Raw genomic sequence first — 22,594 nt, 5'->3', positions numbered from 1 at the left:
TTTTTGTCTGTTTGTGTGTTTTAGGTGATGGCAGCCAGTGAGTTTGTCTCCATCTGGGTATCTGTGTCTCTGTGTGTTGTTTAGCTGGAGCAGGGTTTCAGTATTGTTGGTGTGTTTGAGGTGACGACAGCCAGTGCGTTTGCTCAGTCCCTGTGTGTGTGTCTGTGTGTGTGTGTGTCTCTCTATCTCTGGGTATCTCTGTGTGTTGTTTAGCTGGAGCAGGGTTTCAGTAGTGTTGGTGTGTTTTAGGTAATGGCAGCCAGTGCTTTTGCTCAGACCCTGAGGCGCTACACCTCTCTCAATCACCTGGCCCAGGCAGCGCGAGCAGTCCTGCAGAACACAGCGCAGATCAACCAGATGCTGAGCGACCTCAACAGAGTGGACTTCGCCAACGTGCAGGTGAGGGGTCTACCTAAATCGCGATTTCGCAGAAATTGGGAAATTGAGGGGTCACCGTGAAATGTATGGAGAGAAAAAAAAAAAAGAAACCTCATTTAAATGAACTACTGCACAACGCAAGCGACGCAAACTATGTATCTTCCTTGTTTACTGTTTACTTGTTTAACGTTCTTGTACTGTTCAAATGACAACAATGTTTTAATCAGCCTCTCAGTGTGTCTGTACTGGCTTTTCTGTGGCCTGAACAGTAGAGAGTGGGACAAAGTCAGTACTGCAAACTAGATTTTAGGTTGCTAAAATCTAGTTTTCAGCACTGGAGGTAAAATACCAGAAATGGGCTACAAAGCAAAAAAAGCAGAGTATGTTTCGGCTGATGATCATATCAAGATATTTCCCAAAGAAACTGTACATGCAGATGGAGGTAATTGTTTTGCACATTTTGTAATGTGTCTGGATAAAATACGGTCAATTGCTATTTAGCTTCACAAATAAATAAACAAAAGGCTACTACAGAGGCTGCTGAACAGAATTTAAAATAAACAGCTTTCAAAAAACAAACTGGAAAGCCAGCGCAGATAAAAATGGAATTTGCAGAGTATGACATTAGCAATATCCACGGTCCTATTATACACACATATAGTACTTGCATATTCAAAATGCATTACTGTATGCTTTCAATTATATAGATACGAATAATGATACTGTAATATGTATTTATAATTATTTTTGGTCAGTGGTAGAAGTCCAAACACACGCAGAAAGCTGCTGAAACCTCGTCACAGTGGGAGTGGGGCAAAAGACCTCACTTCCAGGCAGAAATTGATTTTAAAGAATCTTGAATTCTTAAAGCCATTTCTTGTGCACCGTCATAATGAAACCAGTTTGGAAACAAATCAAAATTTTTTTTTAATGAGAATATTTTTCTAGTATTTAATGTTTTTCATATCAGAGAAAAATATTAATAGCAAAATCTACATAAGCCAATTGCGCGTCCAAATGGATCTTCTCCGCGTTTTCTTCTTTTATCGGTGCAAAACAATGCACAGACAACAGCGATCGCCTCCTCGCTTGAGTCCATGATTCTCCCGACTGATGTCTACGATTCTGCAATGAAAATAGGCGCAGTCTGCAACAAGATATCTCGTATAGTGTGTGTAGCCTGCAATCCCCCGATCTGCAGTGAAAAATAACTGATAAAATAGAACAAATTCATCATAAACAAAGCTGAAAATACTGAAAGCTTTGTACCGAAATCGTGGTGCACAAAGGAAGGCTTCACCTTTCTTGAACATTGGAGCACATTCTACAACAAGGACTATCTATATAAGTGGGACGGACTGCACTTAAACAGAAAGGGAACCAATCTATTCGGAGAAAGGATCCTTGAGGAGGTCCAGAAGCATTTAAACTAGAAAGGAAGGGGGGAGAAAACAAAAAAACAGAAACAAAATGTTAGAACTTGAAGCTACTGCACTAACAAGTAACTACAATGTGATAAGTGTTACAGAAACTTGGTTGTCTGAGGGTGATGGAAACAGATATAATATTAGTGGGTATACACTGTATAGGAAAGACAGGCAGGACAGAAGAGGCGGAGGGGTAATGCTATACATAAGAAATAGTCTTGAAGCCCAGGTGTTAAATCTGGACAAAGAAAACAACGCAGAATCAATATGGGTCAGAATAATGGACAAAAATTCAAAGGGCATAATAATAGGAGCATGCTGTAGATCGCCAAATTCAGACAACGAGCAAAATAATCTGTTATCCAATGACATTAGAGATGCGTGTAGCAAAGGAGAAGCCATACTAATGGGGGATTTCAACTTCCCCCATATAAAATGGGAAAACCCGGTGGGGAGCGCGTCGGACGAAATTGAAATGGTGGAAATGACAAATGACTGCTTCCTAACGCAATTTGTCAAGGCACCGACTAAAGGGGAGGCATGCCGTGATTTAGACTTTTCAAATAACAAAGACAGAATAACTAAAACAGAGGTCAGAGAACCATTGGCAAACTCAGACCACAACATGGTCTCATTTGAAGTGATTTTTAAAATCCAAAAAGTAATGACTAAAGCTAAGGTTTACAATTTCAGAAAAGCAAACTATGAAGGTGTGAAACTGAGACTAACAGAAGTAGATTGGAGTAAAATAGAGAAAACAGCCACAGAAAAAGGATGGCTGTTTTTTAAAAATGTAGTACTAGAGGCACAAAACAATTACATCCCAAAAGTAGACAAATCTAAATCTAAAACAAAATAGCCAAAATGGTTTAATAGATCAGTTTAAAAAAATTCAGCGAAAAAAGGCACTTTACAGAGCGTTTAAAAGAGACCAAAACAAAGTACACAGAAAGAGTACTTGGAACTGCAAACACAAGTCAAAAAGGAAGTTAGAAAGGCCAAGAGAGAGATAGAAATCAATATTGCTAATGGGGCTAAAACCAATTTTTTTTTCCAATATTATAACAGCAAGAGAACATTCAAAGAGGAGGTTAAAAGTCCAAGAGATACAAATGGCAAAATCACAGACGAAGAAAAGAAAATAGCAAATATATTAAATGATTACGTTTCACATGTTTTTACAAAGGAGGATACGGACAGCATGCCCCACATGTCGACCTGTTCCTGTCCAGTTTTGAATAACTTTAGCATAACAGAGGCAGAAGTGTTAAAGGGACTAGGAGCTCTTAAAATAAACAAATCCCCTGGACCGGATGAGATCCTCCCAATAGTACTTAGATAATAATTAGTTAAAGGGGCATTCAGAACAGAAAATAGGAGGCACTTTTTTACACAGAGAATTGTGAGGGTCTGGAACCAACTCCTCAGTAATGTTTTTGAAGCTGACACCCTGGGATCCTTCAAGAAGCTGCTTGATGAGATTCTGGGATCAATAAGCTACTAACAACCAAATTATTATTATTATTATTTATTTCTTAGCAGGCGCCCTTATCCAGGGCATTTTACAATTGTTACAAGATATCACATTATTTTTACATACAATTACCCATTTATACAGTTGGGTTTTTTACTGGAGCAATCTAGGTAAAGTACCAGGCGCAAAAAAAAAAAAAAAAAAATGACTTGGCCATTTCAATCTCCATTGTATTCTCTGAAATCACCCCCAAACTTTCCAGACCCTGGGTGCTCACCTACAACAGGACCTGGCCATGCTACATTGATAGCCTTGGATTAGTACATATATCCCATTATTATTATTATTATTATTATTATTATTATTATTATTATTATTATTATTCTTACTTACAGTAATATATTCTGTGTGCTTCAAATTCATGTGCAGCAATGTTCGTTTGAATATTCAGATAGTTTCTCAGAATTTAATTTAATAATAATTAATCCATGCCGCTGTTATCACGTCTCTGTAGGTCTGCTCTTGTTTATCAACCAATGAGCACTGACAAAGCGAAATGGGCAGAGATTTGTGACGTATGCCAAAATGAAATGTAATCGGAATGAAAGTTCGGCCAATCAACATGCAGCTATTGTACTGACTTTAATGGTGACCAATAGCAGCTAAGAGACAGAGAAGCAGTATTAGGAAACAGAATGCAAGCAGCATGAACAGCGATGAATGAAAGCACATTTGAGAAATGTTGAACTAGTGTGAATGAACGGAATGCAAGTGCGTTGGATGAAAAGCAGATGAAATATGTCCCGGTACCCAGTACCAGCATTAAAATAAGACCCGGTACAGAGTACCAGTGAGTACCAGCAGAATTTCACCTCTGTGTATAAGTACATGTAGAAAGTAAAGTATTTATATGACGTACCTAACTTATTGAGATTACTGGGCTTCAATCTTCGAACTTCACTCGATGTAGATATAAAAAACACCGGGATATGAAGACGATGTGGGTGGGAAGCAATTAAAAAATGATTGGTGAGTGTACAGGATGTTACTTACCACTTCTGGTGGGCAGTGATGTGTAAAATAAACCAGATTGGTGGCACACAGTCGATAGGATTTATAGCATTTTGGTTAAATATGACTGCGTCAAGAACAGACTGTACACATTATTTCCAGAAGTAGTGTTCATAGAATTTCCTTTTGGCATGTAGTCTTGTGAGATATTAAACCTGGCTGAATAAACCCATATAATAACATGGAGCTCAAATCGATCATTCACACTACGGTACAGTTCACAAGTGAAGCTACAAATTTAGCCTCTTTTTGTTTCACATTAACTTCTGTTACTGTATGCAGCTAACCTCTCCAAAAACATATGAAATAATGGTATATTCATATATCCCTGGCAACACTGTAGCACATATATTATTGAAAATGTGGTTTTCATGCATTGTTTTTTTTGGGTTTTTTTTAAATTTAGTTATTCAAACCGAGTTAGGAATATTCAATGCAGTGTGCTACTTTTATGCTGAGCGAAAAGGCTGGGGCAGCCAGATTATTATTACTTTTTTTTCTGAAGTTCAGTGAACACAAGCAGTAGAATGAGCACAGATTAGAAAGCAGTGCATTTACATCAATGCTAGATGTAAAAAATGTATTATTATTTATTTATTTTTTTTAATGCTGACTAAAAAAAAGAACCTGTAATTTTGGCAAGACAAATGTGCCTTCATAATGTGTAAGTTATTTAGTTAGTATTTGTTTCACATTAGAAAGCTGTTTCAGTTAATGGCGGCTTTGAAGGCGATGCTTGGTATTGCATCAAAGGGAGCTGTAATATATATTAATTTATAAACACACCCATAATAAAAGAAAACAGATAAAGGGGGGAAAGCAGACTCCATACATATCTTATAATTATACATCACGTGGTTATAAAGGTATTTGTTGTGTTGCTCAGTAATATTAGTAACACAGTGTATGATTGTGTAGAAATTGTTTTTTGCAAGAATTGCATATCCGAATTTTGGGAGTTTGCTCACGGACCACAAGTTGGGAATCCCCTGGTTTAACTGATCAGAACAAGTGGAATAAGTTAGACCAATAATGAGGACTAACCTACAGCTCTGGCCAAAAGTTTTGCATTACCCTATAGAATTAACTAATTTTGCTTCATAAAGTCGAATGAAACCTGCTGAATAATGTTACGTTAATATATTGAATTACATACCGCTTTGTAGTTTTCCATATACTTAACGAAAAAAGGACAACAAATAAAAAATGTGACATTTCAAAATCTAACATAAAATACTGTACTACTATTATGGCTTCCGGTAGCCTTTTGCAGTATAATTTTGTAGTTTCTTTGATTACATGATGTCAGTTAAATAAATTATCTAAATTTATGTCTCAATCCTAAAATTATAGATCAGCGGTTCCCAATCTTTTGGAGCTTGAGTACCACAATTTTAAAAATACGCAATCAAATGTACCACCTCCAGATTTCTCATTTACCAAATTAAATGATTTGTAATTAATACCTTATAATAGCAACCATACAATATTAGCTGTAGTATCTTTAACACAAAAATAATATTAATGAAAAATGGAAAACTCACCATTCTAGATGGAATGCTTTTAATTGGATGGATGTGCTTGCTTGACAGAACACAGCTGGTGGATGTGGTTGAAATTTTTGTTAATTTCAGTCGAAGATCTGGTTCCAAGTTTAGTTTCATCCTGTACTTGGTTTTGATGACCATCATGGGAGAAAATCCCTTCTCGCATAGATAAGTTGTACAGAATGGTGTCAAAAATGTCAGTGCCCTGTCAGAAATGTGGGGGTACTCCTCTCTTCTTGACAGCCAAAAATCACTGAGCAGCACTTTCTTGAACTCCAGCTGAAGCCCACCATCATACAAAAGCTCTATCAGTTCCTCCCTTTCTGTAGTTGAAAATTCATCCTGGAGGGTTTTGTCTTGAAGTTCAGCTGAAAACGGGTCTCTGATCCAGTTTTGCTTTGCTACATCTTCTGGGAAATCTGAGATCAGACCACTGCAGTGCTCTTTAATGTCAGCAATCAGGTCTGGGTGAAGTTTCAATTCGTTTTCAGTGAGATAACTTTTTAAAGTTGGAAATGACTGGTATTTACACTTTTGCACGTCCTGTTGTCATTAATTGAATCTACTTTATAAAACCCTGTGTTTTGTCATGAACAGTAAAAGCAGTCGTTTTTAGACCTTGTAAACTGGCATTCAGTTAATTTAGTCATGAGAAAATGTCTGCCAAATAGGCCAGTCTTGACAGCCACAGCTCATTCGTGAAACAGCTGGCAAAGTCAAAAGTAGTGTCGCTGAGAAAAAGCTGCACCTCTGAATGCAGTTCAAACAGACGGGTCAAAACCTTTCCACAAGAAAGTCATCTCACTTCTGTATGGAGAAGGAGCTTCTCATGCTCATCCCCATGTCATTGCATAAAAGTGAAAACAAACGCGAATTCACTGGTCGTGCTTTAATGAAATTCACCACCTTTACTGCCTGATCTAAAACCTCTTTAAGATTAGGAGCCATCTTCTTGGCTGCCAGAGCCTCACGATGTATACTGCAGTGTGTGGATTTGGCAGCAGGCACTACTAATTTAACTTTTGTAAGAACAGCTTTCGACTTACCAGTCATGACTCAAGCACCGTCAATGCACAGCCCGATGCAGTTTGCCCACTGTGTATCCATTCACGGTTATGAACTTGTCCAGTTTTCCAAATATCTCCTCGATGTTGTGCGACTTGACAATGCTTCACAAAACAAAAATTCCTCCTGAAGAGACATATCTGATTCAAACCTGACATACGTAAGAAGTTGAGCAAAATTTGTTACATCCGTGCTCTCTGTTGGAGATGAATATAATATTAGTGGGTACACACTGTATAGGAAAGACAGGCAGGACAGAAGAGGCGGAGGGGTAGCGCTATACATAAGTAATAGTCTTCAAGCCCAGATGTTAAATCAGGACAAAGAAAACAATGCAGAATCAATATGGGTCAGAGTAATGGACACAAATTCAAAGGGCATAATAATAGGAGCATGCTGTAGACCGCCAAATTCAGATGCTGAGCAAAATAATCTGTTGTACAATGACATTCGAAATGTGTGTAAGCAAAGGAGAAGCCATACTAATGAGGGATTTCAACTTCCCCCATATAAAATGGGAAAACCCGATGGGGGGCACGACGGACGAAATTGAAATGGTGGAAATGACAAATGACTGCTTCCTAACGCAATTTGTCAAGGCACCGACTAGAGGGGAGGCATGCCTTGATTTAGTCTTTTCAAATAATGAAGACAGAATAACTAAAACAGAGGTCAGAGAGCCACTGGCAAACTCAGACCACAACATGGTCTCATTTGAAGTATTTTTTAAAACCCCAAAAGTAATGACTAAAGCTAAGGTTTACAATTTTAGAAAGGAAAACTATGAAGGTATGAAACAGAGACTAACAGAAGTTGATTGGAGTAAAATAGAGAAAACATCCACAGAAAAAGGATGGCTGTTTTTTTTAAAAATGTAGTACTAGAGGCACAAAACAATTACATCCCAAAAGTAGACAAATCTAAATCTAAAACAAAATGGCCAAAATGGTTTAATAGATCAATTAAAAAAAATATTCAGCGAAAAAAGGCACTTTACAGAGCGTTTAAAAGGGACCAAAAACAAAGTACACAGAAACAGTACTTGGAACTGCAAACACAAGTCAAAAAGGAAGTTAGAAAGGCCAAGAGAGAGATAGAAATCAATATTGCTAAGGGGGCTAAAACCAATTCCAAAATGTTTTTCCAATATTATAACAGTAACATTCAAAGAGGAGGTTAAATGTCTAAGAGACACAAATGGCAAAATCATAGATGAAGAAAAAAAAAATAGCAAATATATTAAATGATTACTTTTCACAGGTTTTTACAAAGGAGGACACGGACAACATGCCTGACATGTCGACCTGTTCCTATCCAATTTTAAATAACTTTAGCATAACAGAGGCAGAAGTGTTAAAGGGACTAGGAGCTCTTAAAATAAACAAATCCCCTGGGCCATATGAGATCCTCCCAATAGTATTCAAAGAAATGAAAGAAGTTATTTACAAACCGCTAACCAAGGTCATGCAACTGTCTCTTGACACAGGGGTTGTGCCGACAGACTGGAAAATAGCAAACGTAATACCGATCCACAAAAAGGGAGACAAAACCGAACCAGGTAACTACAGACCAATAAGCCTGACTTCTATTATATGTAAACTTATGGAAACTATAATAAGATCCAAAATGGAAAATTACCTATATGGTAACAATATCCTGGGAGACAGCCAGCATGGTTTTAGGAAAGGGAGATCGTGTCTAACTAACCTACTTGACTTTTTTGAGGATGCAACATTGAAAATGGATAACTGTAAAGCATACGACATGGTTTATCTAGATTTCCAGAAAGCTTTTGACAAAGTCCCGCACAAAAGATTAATTCTCAAACTGAACGCAGTAGGGATTCAAGGAAATGCATGCACATGGATTAGGGAGTGGTTAACAGGTAGAAAACAGAAAGTACTGATTAGAGGAGAAACCTCAAAATGGAGTGAGGTAACCAGTGGTGTACCACAGGGATCAGTATTAGGTCCTCTGCTATTCCTAATCTACATTAATGATTTAGATTCTGGTATAGTAAGCAAACTCGTTAAATTTGCAGACGACACAAAAATAGGAGGAGTGGCAAACACTGTTGAAGCAGCAAAGGTCATTCAAAATGATCTAGACAGCATTCAGAACTGGGCAGACACATGGCAAATGAAATTTAATAGAGAAAAGTGTAAAGTATTGCATGCAGGAAATATAAATGTGCATTATAAATATCATATGGGAGATAGTGAAATTGAAGAAGGAAACTATGAAAAAGGAGTTTATGTTGACTCAGAAATGTCTTCATCTAGACAATGTGGGGAAGCTATAAAAAAGGCTAACAAGATGCTCGGATATATTGTGAGAAGTGTTGAATTTAAATCAAGGGAAGTAATGTTAAAACTCTACAATGCATTAGTAAGACCTCACCTAGAATATTGTGTTCAGTTCTGGTCACCTCGTTACAAAAAGGATATTGCTGCTCTAGAAAGAGTGCAAAGAAGAGCAACCGAATTATCCTGGGTTTAAAAGGCATGTCGTATGCAGACAGGCTAAAAGAATTGAATCTATTCAGTCTTAAACAATGAAGACTACGCGGCGATCTGATTCAAACATTCAAAATCCTAAAAGGCATAGACACTGTCAACCCAGGGGACTTCTTTGACCTGATAAAAGAAACAAGGACCAGGGGTCACAAATGGAGATTAGATAAAGGGGCATTCAGAACAGAAAATAGGAGGCACTTTTTTACACAGAGAATTGTGAGGGTCTGGAACCAACTCCCCAGTAATGTTGTTGAAGCTGACACCCTGGGATCCTTCAAGAAGCTGCTTGATGAGATTCTGGGATCAATAAGCTACTAACAACCAAACGAGCAAGATGGGCTGAATAGCCTCCTCTCGTTTGTAAACTTTCTTATGTTCTTATGTTGTTATATTCTAATTGTAATGAAAAGAACTTTTCTTGATGCTTTTGATGAGCTTCCCTTTTATATGAAAAGCCATTTCTTCAATTCGGTGTGATATTGTGTTGTCAGATAAAGGAACAACATCAAGCTGTTTTTGAAATTATGTATTTTGCAGCAGGTAGAAGACTCTAACCTATTGTATGCGAATTCCCAGTCTGAGCAATCCTTAAACTCGCTTTGTAAGACGCTTCCAAAGCCTTCGCATTAACTCCGCTGAGAGCCTTTATTGTTTTCTTACTGCCTTGAAATTGAATTAGTTTTCTTTTAAAAAAAATCAAGCGGTTTGTCTTTTAGAGCGCCGTGCTTTGTATGCAGTCAAGGCAAGCAACGCACTGAGGAACTGGTTCACTTTTCTGCACACTCCATGTGAATCCACATGCTAAATATGCCGGATCGTATCTTCTTGTAACCTTGCGTTTACATGTACTTGAAGTCGCAGGTTGAATAGCATAACTACCACAGGCATCTTGGCTTTTTTCACTTAAGTCAGCGGTATTAGCATTAGCAGGCAAATCAACGGCTTTGTTGAGGTCTGATTCAACTGGTTTTTCAGTAGGCCGCTCCTCAGTTTCTGTATGTTTTCTCTTAAATGTACAAATTTCAACCACCTTTCCATTGTAGAGAATTCAAAATTAATATCTTCTGAATTCCATACGAACACCGACACGGACACGTATGTATTTTATGTAATCGTTTAAAAGGTGCAGAAGCTGCAAATAAAGAAATGAACAAGTTACTGAATGGGCACAAAATATATATGAATTAATTAGTTTGGCTGATAGCGTGCCACAAGTATATTATTCACGTATCACCAGTGGTACGCGTACCACAGTTTGGGAACCGCTGTTCTAGATGATGCAAAACTTTTGGCCATGTCGCTGTATAAACCCTTCTTTACTAATCCAATATGCGGAATTCAGTGTCAGATAAATATATAAAGTAGGGGTGGACACCAGTATTGATATCGATATTTTGATGTGATATTGTTATTGTTCGATATCGATAATAATTTTCATATATTGAAATTGTGGGATTAAAAAATAAAAATTCTCTTAATTTTTATTGCTAATACTGCTAAAAATTCAAACTCAGTATAATTAAGTTTATTTTATATTAAGATACAACAAACCCTATGCATACCTTGTTAGTCTTGTAGGCAAACGCTACACATTCAAGTATCATTTAACCATTTTATTCCACTGATTGGCGTTTTTCTTTTTCTAAGAACCCGATTTAACAAATGTATTTCAAACATTCAGTAGCTATAAATCAAGAAACAACAAATCTACAACCTGTGTACCCACTCTTGTGTGCTCTACTCCTGTTTGTTCACCTGTTTCCTCTCCCCCCAATCCCTTACACCAGCATTTCCCAAACTATTTTGGATCCCGCCCCACAGTAGTGAAGGTGAGCACTGTCCCCCCCCCCCCCCCCCCCCTTTATAAATGTAAAAATTTGATATTTGCTGATAACTTAACAAAATACAAAACTTAGTACAAATTATATATATATACAGACGTGCTCAAATTTGTTGGTACCCCTCCACAAAAAATGAAGAATGCACAATTTTCTCTGAAATAACTTGAAACTGACAAAAGTAATTGACATCCACCATTGTTTATTCCATATTTAATAGAAATCAGACTTTGCTTTTGATTTTTTATTCAACATAATATTGTAAATAAGAAAACAAATGAAAATGGCATGGACAAAAATGATGGGACCGCTAACCTAATATTTTGTTGCACAACCTTTAGAGGCAATCACTGTAAACAAACGTTTTCTGTAGCTCTCAATGAGACTTCTGCACCTGTTAACAGGTAGTTTGGCCCACTCTTCCTGAGCAAACTGCTCCAGCTGTCTCAGGTTTGATGGGTGCCTTCTCCAGACTGCAAGTTTCAGCTCTTTCCATAGATGTTCGATAGGATTCATAGAAGGCCACTTCAGAATAGTCCAATATTTTGTTCTTATCCATTCTTGGGTGCTTTTAGCTGTGTGTTTTGGGTCATTATCCTGTTGGACCTGCGACTGAGACTGAGCTTTCTGACACTGGGCAGTACGTTTCGCTCCAGAATGCCTTGATAGTCTTGAGATTTCATTGTGCCCTGCACAGATTCAAGGCACCCTGTGCCAGGCGCAGCAAAGCAGCCACAAAATATAACCGAGCCTCCTCCATGTTTCACTGTAGGTATGGTGTTCTTTTCTTTGAAAGCTTCATTTTTTCATCTGTGAACATAGAGCTGATGTGACTTGCCAAAAAGCTCTAGTTTTGACCAAAGGACATGCTCCCAGAAGGATTGTGGCTTGTCAGTATGCATTTTAGCAAATTCCAGTCTGGCTTTTTTATGTTTTTCTGTCAAAAGTGGAGTCCTCCTGGGTCTTCTTCCATGGAGCCCACTTTCGCTCAAAAAGCGATGGATGGTGCGATCAGGAACTGGCGTACCTTCACCTTGTAGTTCAGCTTGTATCTCTTTGGCAGTTATCCTTGGTTCTTTTTCTACCATTCGCACTATCCTTCTGTTCACTCTGGGGTCGATTTTCCTCTTGCGGCCGCGCCCAGGGAGGTTGGCTACAGTTCCATGGACCTTAAACTTCTTAATAATATTTACAACTGTTGTCACAGGAACATCAGGCTGCTTGGAGATGGTCTTGTAGCCTTTACCTTTACCATGCTTGTCTATTATTTTCTTTCTGATCTCCTCAGACAACTCTCTCCTTTGCTTTCTCTGGTCCATGTTCAGTGTGGTGCACACAATGATACCAAACAGCACAGTGACTACTTTTCTCCATTTAAATAGGCTGAATGACTGATTACAAGATTGGAGACATGTGTGATACTAATTAAAGAAACTAATTAGTTTGAAATATCACTATAATCCAATTATTTATTATCTTTTCTAAGGGGTACCAACAAATGTGTCCAGACCATTTTAGAATATCTTTGTAAAATAAGCAATAATTCATCTCTTTTCACAGCTTCTTTGCTTTATTCTATGACATACCAAAGGCATGCAAGTATACATGATAAAATACCTTTTAATTTCATCATTTTTTAGCAGGAATGAAGCATTATTTCAATGAGCTGTAAGGGTACCAACAAATTTGAGCGCATCTGTATATATACAGTGCCTTGCGAAAGTATTCGGCCCCCTTGAACTTTGCGACCTTTTGCCACATTTCAGGCTTCAAACATAAAGATATGAAACTGTAATTTTTTGTGAAGAATCAACAACAAGTGGGACACAATCATGAAGTGGAACGAAATTTATTGGATATTTCAAACTTTTTTAACAAATAAAAAACTGAAAAATTGGGCGTGCAAAATTATTCAGCCCCCTTAAGTAAATACTTTGTAGCGCCACCTTTTGCTGCGATTACAGCTGTAAGTCGCTTGGGGTATGTCTCTATCAGTTTTGCACATCGAGAGACTGAAATTTTTGCCCATTCCTCCTTGCAAAACAGCTCGAGCTCAGTGAGGTTGGATGGAGAGCATTTGTGAACAGCAGTTTTCAGTTCTTTCCACAGATTCTCGATTGGATTCAGGTCTGGACTTTGACTTGGCCATTCTAACACCTGGATATGTTTATTTGTGAACCATTCCATTGTAGATTTTGCTTTATGTTTTGGATCATTGTCTTGTTGGAAGACAAATCTCCGTCCCAGTCTCAGGTCTTTTGCAGACTCCATCAGGTTTTCTTCCAGAATGGTCCTGTATTTGGCTCCATCCATCTTCCCATCAATTTTAACCATCTTCCCTGTCCCTGCTGAAGAAAAGCAGGCCCAAACCATGATGCTGCCACCACCATGTTTGACAGTGGGGATGGTGTGTTCAGGGTGATGAGCTGTGTTGCTTTTACGCCAAACATAACGTTTTGCATTGTTGCCAAAAAGTTCGATTTTGGTTTCATCTGACCAGAGCACCTTCTTCCACATGTTTGGTGTGTCTCCCAGGTGGCTTGTGGCAAACTGTAAACGACACTTTTTATGGATATCTTTAAGAAATGGCTTTCTTCTTGCCACTCTTCCATAAAGGCCAGATTTGTGCAGTATACGACTGATTGTTGTCCTATGGACAGAGTCTCCCACCTCAGCTGTAGATCTCTGCAGTTCATCCAGAGTGATCATGGGCCTCTTGGCTGCATCTCTGATCAGTCTTCTCCTTGTATGAGCTGAAAGTTTAGAGGGACGGCCAGGTCTTGGTAGATTTGCAGTGGTCTGATACTCCTTCCATTTCAATATTATCGCTAGCACAGTGCTCCTTGGGATGTTTAAAGCTTGAGAAATCTTTTTGTATCCAAATCCGGCTTTAAACTTCTCCACAACAGTATCTCGGACCTGCCTGGTGTGTTCCTTGTTCTTCATGATGCTCTCTGCGCTTTAAACGGACCTCTGAGACTATCACAGTGCAGGTGCATTTATACGGAGACTTGATTACACACAGGTGGATTCTATTTATCATCATTAGTCATTTAGGTCAACATTGGATCATTCAGAGATCCTCACTGAACTTCTGGAGAGAGTTTGCTGCACTGAAAGTAAAGGGGCTGAATAATTTTGCACGCCCATTTTTTCAGTTTTTTATTTGTTAAAAAAGTTTGAAATATCCAATAAATTTCGTTCCACTTCATGATTGTGTCCCACTTGTTGTTGATTCTTCACAAAAAATTACAGTTTCATATCTTTATGTTTGAAGCCTGAAATGTGGCAAAAGGTCGCAAAGTTCAAGGGGGCCGAATACTTTCGCAAGGCACTGTATATATATATATATATATATATATATATATATATATATATATATATATATATATATATATATATATATATATATATATACACATACATATACATATACATATACATATATATATATATATATATATACATATATATATACATATATATTTGGATTAAGTTTTATATATAAATAGAAAACATACTGTTTTTCTATACGAGGCTGCAGTTTGGAAGTCACTACTCTTTCACTAGTCACTAGTTCTCATTCAATGTTCAGCTGCAACCTGTATTTTGTCTTGATGCTGGCAACTGCAGAGAAACCAAGTTCACACAAATAGGAAGTAGCAAATGGAATAAGTATGCACATAGCCTTTATGCTAAAAAGTGGCTACTCTTCTTCTATACTTGACCAAAATTCAGGCGGTCGGAAACTGCAGTTTTAAAGTCGAATCCGAAGTCATGTCTATGTACTGTTCTTCTTCAAGAGTATTAAAATCATCACCAGGAGTCCTTGTGCTGAATGGGTTTCTAATCCAGTCATATTTTCCAATGTCGGTGTCCGAAAAGTATTTCTGAAAGTGAGTTCTAATGATGAAAGGTGTTTTTATGCACTGCAGTACTTCTCTGAAATTCTGCGACTCATTATTTTTGACGAATATTTTGAGATTCGGGAACATGTCCATGTTATCCTCCAAATTTCCAGTTCTAGCGCAGGGAGGTCTAGGCAGACCAGCATGGTGTCCAGGAGCAAGGGGCAAGGGACCGCACTGACCAGCACCGGACGAGCTTCCGGGGTTGCAGGATGGAGCTGTGGTGGAGGTGTGCACTTAACCTCCTCTGGCTCGGGAGACAGCACCTCTTCTCCCTTGATTGCAGCCAGAGACAGCCATGGCTTCACTTCCTCTGGCTTCGGGAAGGACTCCTCCTCCCGTCATTGACCCAGCACCAGCTCCTCTGGTGCAGGAGACCGCGGGGCTTCTCTCGCCAACTCCAGCTCTGTAGGCTTCTGCTCTGGCAGCCCTAATTCCACTCTCCACCTCTCGTTGTGCTCTAACTGAGCAGTGGTGTTCCTGTTGATCCTGGCGATCAACTCTTCTATGCTTTTCAGTCTCTTTCTGGGTCTTTAGGGGCGCCCACACACGCTGACACGCTATTTTTAATACACAAAATGAAATAAACAAACAAATCCTAACTCCGTGTTGTAGCACTGACTACACAGGCAGGTCCCTGACTAGCTCGCAGGACGGCTAAGCCATTTACCTGCCAAACAAAAACACACCACACAGGTTTAACACAGAACAGAAAGGTTTTTACACTACCTTTTTCTTTTTACTCTTGAGCACACTATCAAGCAGGCTTCTATACACACCAGCATCCCCGAACAGGCTGGCTGCTTCCTGATTCAAGCATTCAAAATCCTAAAAGGTATAGACAATGTCGACCCAGGGGACTTTTTTGACCTGAAAAAAGAAACAAGGACCAGGGGTCACAAATGGAGATTAGATAAAGGGGCATTCAGAACAGAAAATAGGAGGCCATTTTTTACACAGAGAATTGTGAGGGTCTGGAACCAAGTCCCCAGTAATGTTGTTGAAGCTGACACCCTGGGATCCTTCAAGAAGCTGCTTGGTGAGATTCTGGGATCAATAAGCTACTAACAACCAAACAAGCAAGATGGGCTGAAAGGCCTCCTCTCGTTTATAAACTTTCTTATGTTCTTATGTTCCTTTAAATACCCTGCACCTGGTTCTAATTTACAATGATCACCAGGTGCAGGGGATAATTAATAATAAAACAATTAACAAATATAATTAAACAATTAAACAGAATGTGCATACACACACGTTTCATGCAGGGAGGATATTAACCCCCTCCCTGCTGTGTTACTATATATATATATACTGTATATATATAGGGGGGGGGTTATGCTGGAGATTGTAAATGTGTTTATGGATAACAAACTAAAATTAAAAATAAGGTATACCTTTTTTGCACGTGATTATATAGATTATGTTTGATTATTTTTGTAATAGAATAGGGCTATTCAATTTCATTAATTGTACAGTCTAAAAAAACAACCCCTATATGTAACGAGTAGATTAACACATCTTCTAGTGCGGACCGTTGCTTATGCTTTAATTACCAAAGTGTAGGACTGTGAAAAAGAAGAATGAAACGGAATTATCCCAGCGGCGGTGAAAAGCGAAAACACTCAAAAGAAAAGGTAAAGCGTATGGTAACTTACCCTAAACTAACATCATTCTTTGCATCACAGCAAGCAGCAGGCGATAAATAAGATGCTAGTACGTCGTCGGCTGCAGCTACTGCAGATGTTATTGGACCACGAGCTGAAACAGCTGCAGATCGTGGAAACCAAGGAGGGCTCTCTCACAACATGCTGTGGCTAGCACCACAGATATTGGCATGTTATCTAATGACCCAGCGCTTTGGTCAGATCATATAAGCAATAATGAATGATGCGAAATTGTAAAAAGAGGTAGATTATGGAAATAGAATTTCCACAGAACGATGCGGCAGCAGTTGCACGCCGTTTTACGAAAGAGAACTACACAACCCAGTATCGGGGGTGTCGGGGTCCACTATAAATCCACTATATATAGAGGGCGTGAGAGACCCATAGAAAAACAAATAGGTGAACAAATACTGTACCACTCCCTTGTTTTATCGGGGCGTCAGGGTCCAATATAAATCCTTTACGCAACCCGCTTTTTCTCATTTTTCATATAAAAAGCAGCACACCATTTTAATTTTTACTGTGGAGGGTAATTGCTTCTCATCAACAAGTCTCATGAGTCTTTCTCTCCTTTCTCAAATGTACAAACCCGCTGCATTGAAAGAGTCCATCCCAACATAGGAAGTTTGTTGCTAGGGTACTGACATCACTGCCCTGTGACATGCACTGCAGCTACAAGTGAACACCTCGTCGGCTAAAATAAAAACCGCTTCAGCAAGTAGATATTTAATTTGCTTTGTGTTATTGTGCAATGCGTGTGTATATGAGAACAGTACGATGTTAATGCTTTGTTGAGCTAAAAAAAAATGCCTATGTATATTGCAGCTAAGGCATGTGCAGTTAGACTAGGGTGACCACCCGTCCCGAAATGCAAACACCAAGTCCCGGTCCCGGGCTGCATGACTGCGGGACAGCATTTGTCCCGGATTCACAGTCCCGGAACACAGTTCAAACTTACCACTTAACCAACGTTCAACCATAGGGGAGACCGGGATTGGTTGTCACACTTTTTACTCTTTATTATTTTCCTCAATCTGCTGACATTCTGCAAGGTTATGTTCCTTATTATATTGAAGAATAACTCTTCACGTACAAACTGATGTTTTTTTTATTTCAGCATAACTTTATTCCAAATATGATATTTTGATAACCTGCCCCATACCGAAATAAAATATGTGCTAACCTATGTTCGATGGAATTTACATAAAATTACAAGATGGTCGAGTTCCAGACAATAAAACACACATTACAGTATCATGTGACCATATCATCCTCCTTGTTCCCCAACGGCTGACACTGCTTTGGCGGTGCAGACAGAAAACAAAATGTAATTCATACACACCAGTATATTATTATTTTAATTTAAAAGCAGACAGTGTTTTTTTAAATGCGAAATGGCTGACTCCATTAGTGGCAGAGACACTGATACCTATAGTGAAACATCAGACTCGGAGAAAGAAGGACCCTCAGCCTCGGCCTCTTCCACAACGCCACCAAAGAAAAAAGTAAGCACCTGTGTAAATTCAGAGATGAGTGGGTTAGGTCATACACGTGAATTCGGAAAAATCCAAAAAATTCAACTGAAGTTTTTTGTACATTATGTACTATTATTATTTATTTATTAGCCGACACCCTTATCCAGGGCGACTTACAATTGTTACAAGATATCACATTATTTTTACATACAATTACCCATTTATACAGATGGGTTTTCACTGGAGCAATCTAGGTAAAGTACCTTGCTCAAGGGTACAGCAGCAGTGTCCCCCACAAGGGATTGAACCCACGACCCTCCGGTCAGAAGTCCAGAGCCCTAACCACTACTCCACACTGCTGCTCTCATAGAAGAGAGTTTGGAATTGGACACAGAGGTGAAAACGATATCAAGAAGCATTCAAAGTCAGACGGACACAAAGCGAATGTTGTTTCTGTTACCAGACAGACACTGATGACTGTATTCGCTGTGAAATCAAATGGTGTAGACCGGATAAAGAAATGTACAGCAGCGGAGACTGCAAACCAACATCACCATTCTTATCGATTTTTTAGACTGCACAAACAAGCTAGTTAGCAGTGTGTTTAGCGATTCAGACACGGCAACGAAAATATCGTGTGGACACACAAAAGCTGTGGCCATAACTGAAAATGTACTTGCCCCATGCAGCGTAGAGCTTATGCTAAACAAATTAAAGAAGTCCTACATGTTTTACAGTGTGTCTTCTGATGCATCAAATAAAGGAAACACTAAGCTCTTCCCCTTTACTCTGAGGTATTTTGTACCAACACACGGTATTCAGACAGGTCTGTTGGATTTTTACAGTGACCATGATGAGACAGCAGCGATTTCAGAGACACTAAAGCATGTGCTAGATTCTAATGGGTTTGACTTATTCCTCATGTCTGCCTACTGCGCTGACAATGCCAGTGTGAATGATGTAAAACACCATTCAGTGTATCAATTGCTTAAAAGAGAAAACAGTGGGATCGTAGCTGCCAACTGCCCAGCACACATAACCCACAACTGTGCAAAGTTTGCTGCTGATAAACTGGAATATGATGTGGAGACAGTGATCATTCAAATTTTCAGCCACTTTTCAGTTTCAGCGAAGAGAGCAGAGAACTTAAGGGAGTCTTTTGAATTTGTTGAGATAGAGCGGGTCGAGATAGTAAGACACGTACAAACTCGATGGCTTTCCCTTGCACCAGCTGTAGACAAGATGTTGAAGTCCTGGCCAGCGATCAAATCATATTTCCAGTCACTGGGAAAGGAAGAGTGCCCCAACACTATCTGGAAGTTCATAGCAGATGAAACTGGTGAGAAAGCTACTGCTAAATCCATTCCAGAGCTCGACATGCTGTTTCTGCAGAATGTGTTGCAAATTTTCCAAGAAACAGTTCTTAAACTTGAAAAACAGGATCTGCCCATCACTAGTTTGTACAATGCTGTCATTAAGAAACAAACTACAGAGAAGGAAAGAAGACACATTCTTCGGCTATTTGGTGAATACAGGTCTGAAAAACCTGACAGACAATGATGCAAAAAAGACGGAACAGGATCTGCTCTGTTTTTACGACAGAGCGCTAAACTATCTTGAAAAGTGGTTTGACTTCTCAGATGCCAATCTTTTAAAAACGTTTGAAGTACTGTCACTGGAAAAAGACTGCCCGTTCAGCTGGGAAGGCTTGTGCAAAGTTGCAGAGACCCTGAATTTGGCAGATTCCTTAAAGATTGATTTTGATGAACGATACGAAGAATTTTCATGCATTGCTCCGATACTTAGCTGTGTTACAGAGACCAATATGACCACTGACCAAAAATGGAAGAATATGTTTGAAAAGGCAGGCCCTGCTGCTGAGCAGAATTTGAAACATCTTTTGAAAATTGTTTCATTTGTACGTAGCATACCTTGCACTAATGCCTATGCTGTGAGGGCATTGAGCTTGATGAACACGATATGGACGGATCAAAGAAACCGGTGTTTTGTGGATCTGGTAAAAGCTGAACTGCAAGTAAAATTAAACTACCGGTTCTCTTGCCTTGAGTTCTACCAATTTGTCAGATCAAATGCAAACCCTTGGAATCTGCAAGATCTGATAGAAAGTACACATTTAAATCGAAATGAACGATGCTGGTTTTATTTTTATTTTATTATTATTATCACATTTTCTGGAGAACTGTACCTTATATTGCAAAAAACCCCAACAAAAAACAAAAAAAAAAACCCACAAACTTTTGAAAAACAATCTGAAGGATTAAAGTCCAGGGAAGAACGACACATTGGTAAGTTGACATATTTTTTATAATTACCTTTATTAAATGTAAAATGTGTACATATACAATACCCTACGCCCTCAGCAAATGTGATAGCAGTGTTTCCAAGGAGGGCAGCGCCTTTCACATACTCTTAAAGAACATGAATATTCAAAGCCACACGCACAGAACATGGGAACATGGTGCACCCTACAGATAGGAATGAGCACTAGTATGACTATTGATCACCCCATGGAATTAATTTTGCTCGAACAGTACTGTAAATCTGCTCTGACTAGACTTGTAGCCATTGTTTGTCATTTTGCAGAGCGAAATCTGGCTTTTCGTGGACATACATTTGTATGGACATCTTATTTGTATGGATGCTGTTATGTTGTGTGTGCCAGTTGTCGGATAGTGTGGAGTTATTATCATGCTTATTATTGCTAAGATTCAAGGTGGGGGAGAGGCAGTGATTTGCGACAGACACTGTTTTAAAGTCAATTGAAAGCTGCAATAAACAAGCTTCATTCCTTCAAAGTTTAAAATCAGTTGTTTGTCCATTTATTCAAAATAACCAGATGCAGTATGCAACAAATGCTTTCTTATACCTAATAAACAGTGTGTTTATTTTTTATAATCTCTAATTACTGTTGTTCTGCATCTTGGAATTGTTTAAAATATACTTGTCTGGCAGCCCTCCCCTGGTAGGGGCCCCGGAATCCAGTACTGCAGGGGGCAAACACCGTAAACATATTTAAGTAAAAATAAATCTAATGTAATGTCTTTTTGTGCACATTTCATACTGGCAGAATACACACACCCCTCGTTATATCGCCCCTCGCTATACTGCAGATTCGGATATATCGCGGTCCTGGAGTTGGCTCCCCATTTTTACAGTCTAACTGCGTATGCCTTAGCTGCAATATACATAGGCACTTATAATTACTGTTCATTTTATTTTGTACTGCAGATCACAAACAAAAATATACAAAACAATTAAAAACAAAGCATTAATATTGTACTGTTATCATATAGGCTACACATGTATTGTACAATAACACAAAGTAAATTAAATATCTACTTGCTGAAGCAAGTAGGTGTTCACATGTGGCAGCAATGGTGTGCTGCTTTTTATACGAAAAATGAGAAAAAGCAGGTTGCGTAGAGGATTTATATTGGACCCTGACGCCCCTGATAAAACGAGGGAGTGGTTGTACAGTATTTGTTAGCCTATTTGTTTTTCTATGGGTCTCTCGCTATATTGCGGCCCTCGATATAGAGCAGATTTATATTGGACCCCGACACCCGCGATATATCGAGTGGGTGGTTGTGGCAAAGTGGTGAATATGTGCAGGTGAGTGCAGTGCAGAGTGGAGTAATCACACAGACAACGTATTGTACAGGTGCAAGGGTGTTTATTAATGGTTTATAATGTCCAGAGCCTTGTGGCAACAACCTGTAAACAATAATAACGATGGAAGTGGTACAGCGGCGTGTATCACTCCGTTTGTAAAAATCCCACGGGTTTGACCCGCAACCAAAAAGTCCCGTCTTTCCTCACCCACACAAAACACAAACCCAGACACAGTTCCTCCAGTGCGTGAATTAAGTGCTCGTGGTGCAAAGACAGTTCTGAAGTGAAAAGGTGAGTGCTGATGTCCGGGTTTAATGCTGGCCGGCGGCTACAGCTCCGGATCGTGCTCGTATTCTTTTAATGACAAACAACACAAAACAAACAGTGTTACGAGACAGACGAATACACAGAACATTCACGGTTTCTTATTTAACAGTTCACGGGCTCCTTCTAGGTTTGTTTGCTAACCATCTACAAAGGAACAGATCACTCAAGCCATGCCCCCTATTTATACCCTCGCCCATGACCCCGAGTTTAACGAGTGCATCTGCTCCTCCAGTCCACGGATGCCACGCCGCTTACCGTCCGGGTCAATGAG

At 39.0% G+C, this 22,594-nt stretch overlaps 1 protein-coding gene across 10 annotated transcripts in view; it reads left to right on the top strand.

The window, feature by feature from the left end:
• The window catches only part of LOC117402130 (MHC class II regulatory factor RFX1-like), a 159,970-nt gene that overhangs the window by 82,784 nt on the left and 54,592 nt on the right, over positions 1 to 22,594 (top strand). For all 10 annotated transcript variants that reach the window (XM_059007276.1, XM_059007277.1, XM_059007278.1 and 7 more), the window contains one exon: positions 250 to 399. In XM_059007276.1, the coding sequence (XP_058863259.1) occupies positions 250 to 399 (150 nt within the window). The remainder of the gene's footprint in view (positions 1 to 249; positions 400 to 22,594) is intronic.

The sequence above is a fragment of the Acipenser ruthenus genome, chromosome 34 (genome assembly GCF_902713425.1).
Source record: "Acipenser ruthenus chromosome 34, fAciRut3.2 maternal haplotype, whole genome shotgun sequence".
NCBI lineage: Eukaryota > Metazoa > Chordata > Actinopteri > Acipenseriformes > Acipenseridae > Acipenser > Acipenser ruthenus.
Note: the sequence above shows the minus strand (reverse complement) of the source record. Positions and strands in the feature narration are given on the sequence as shown.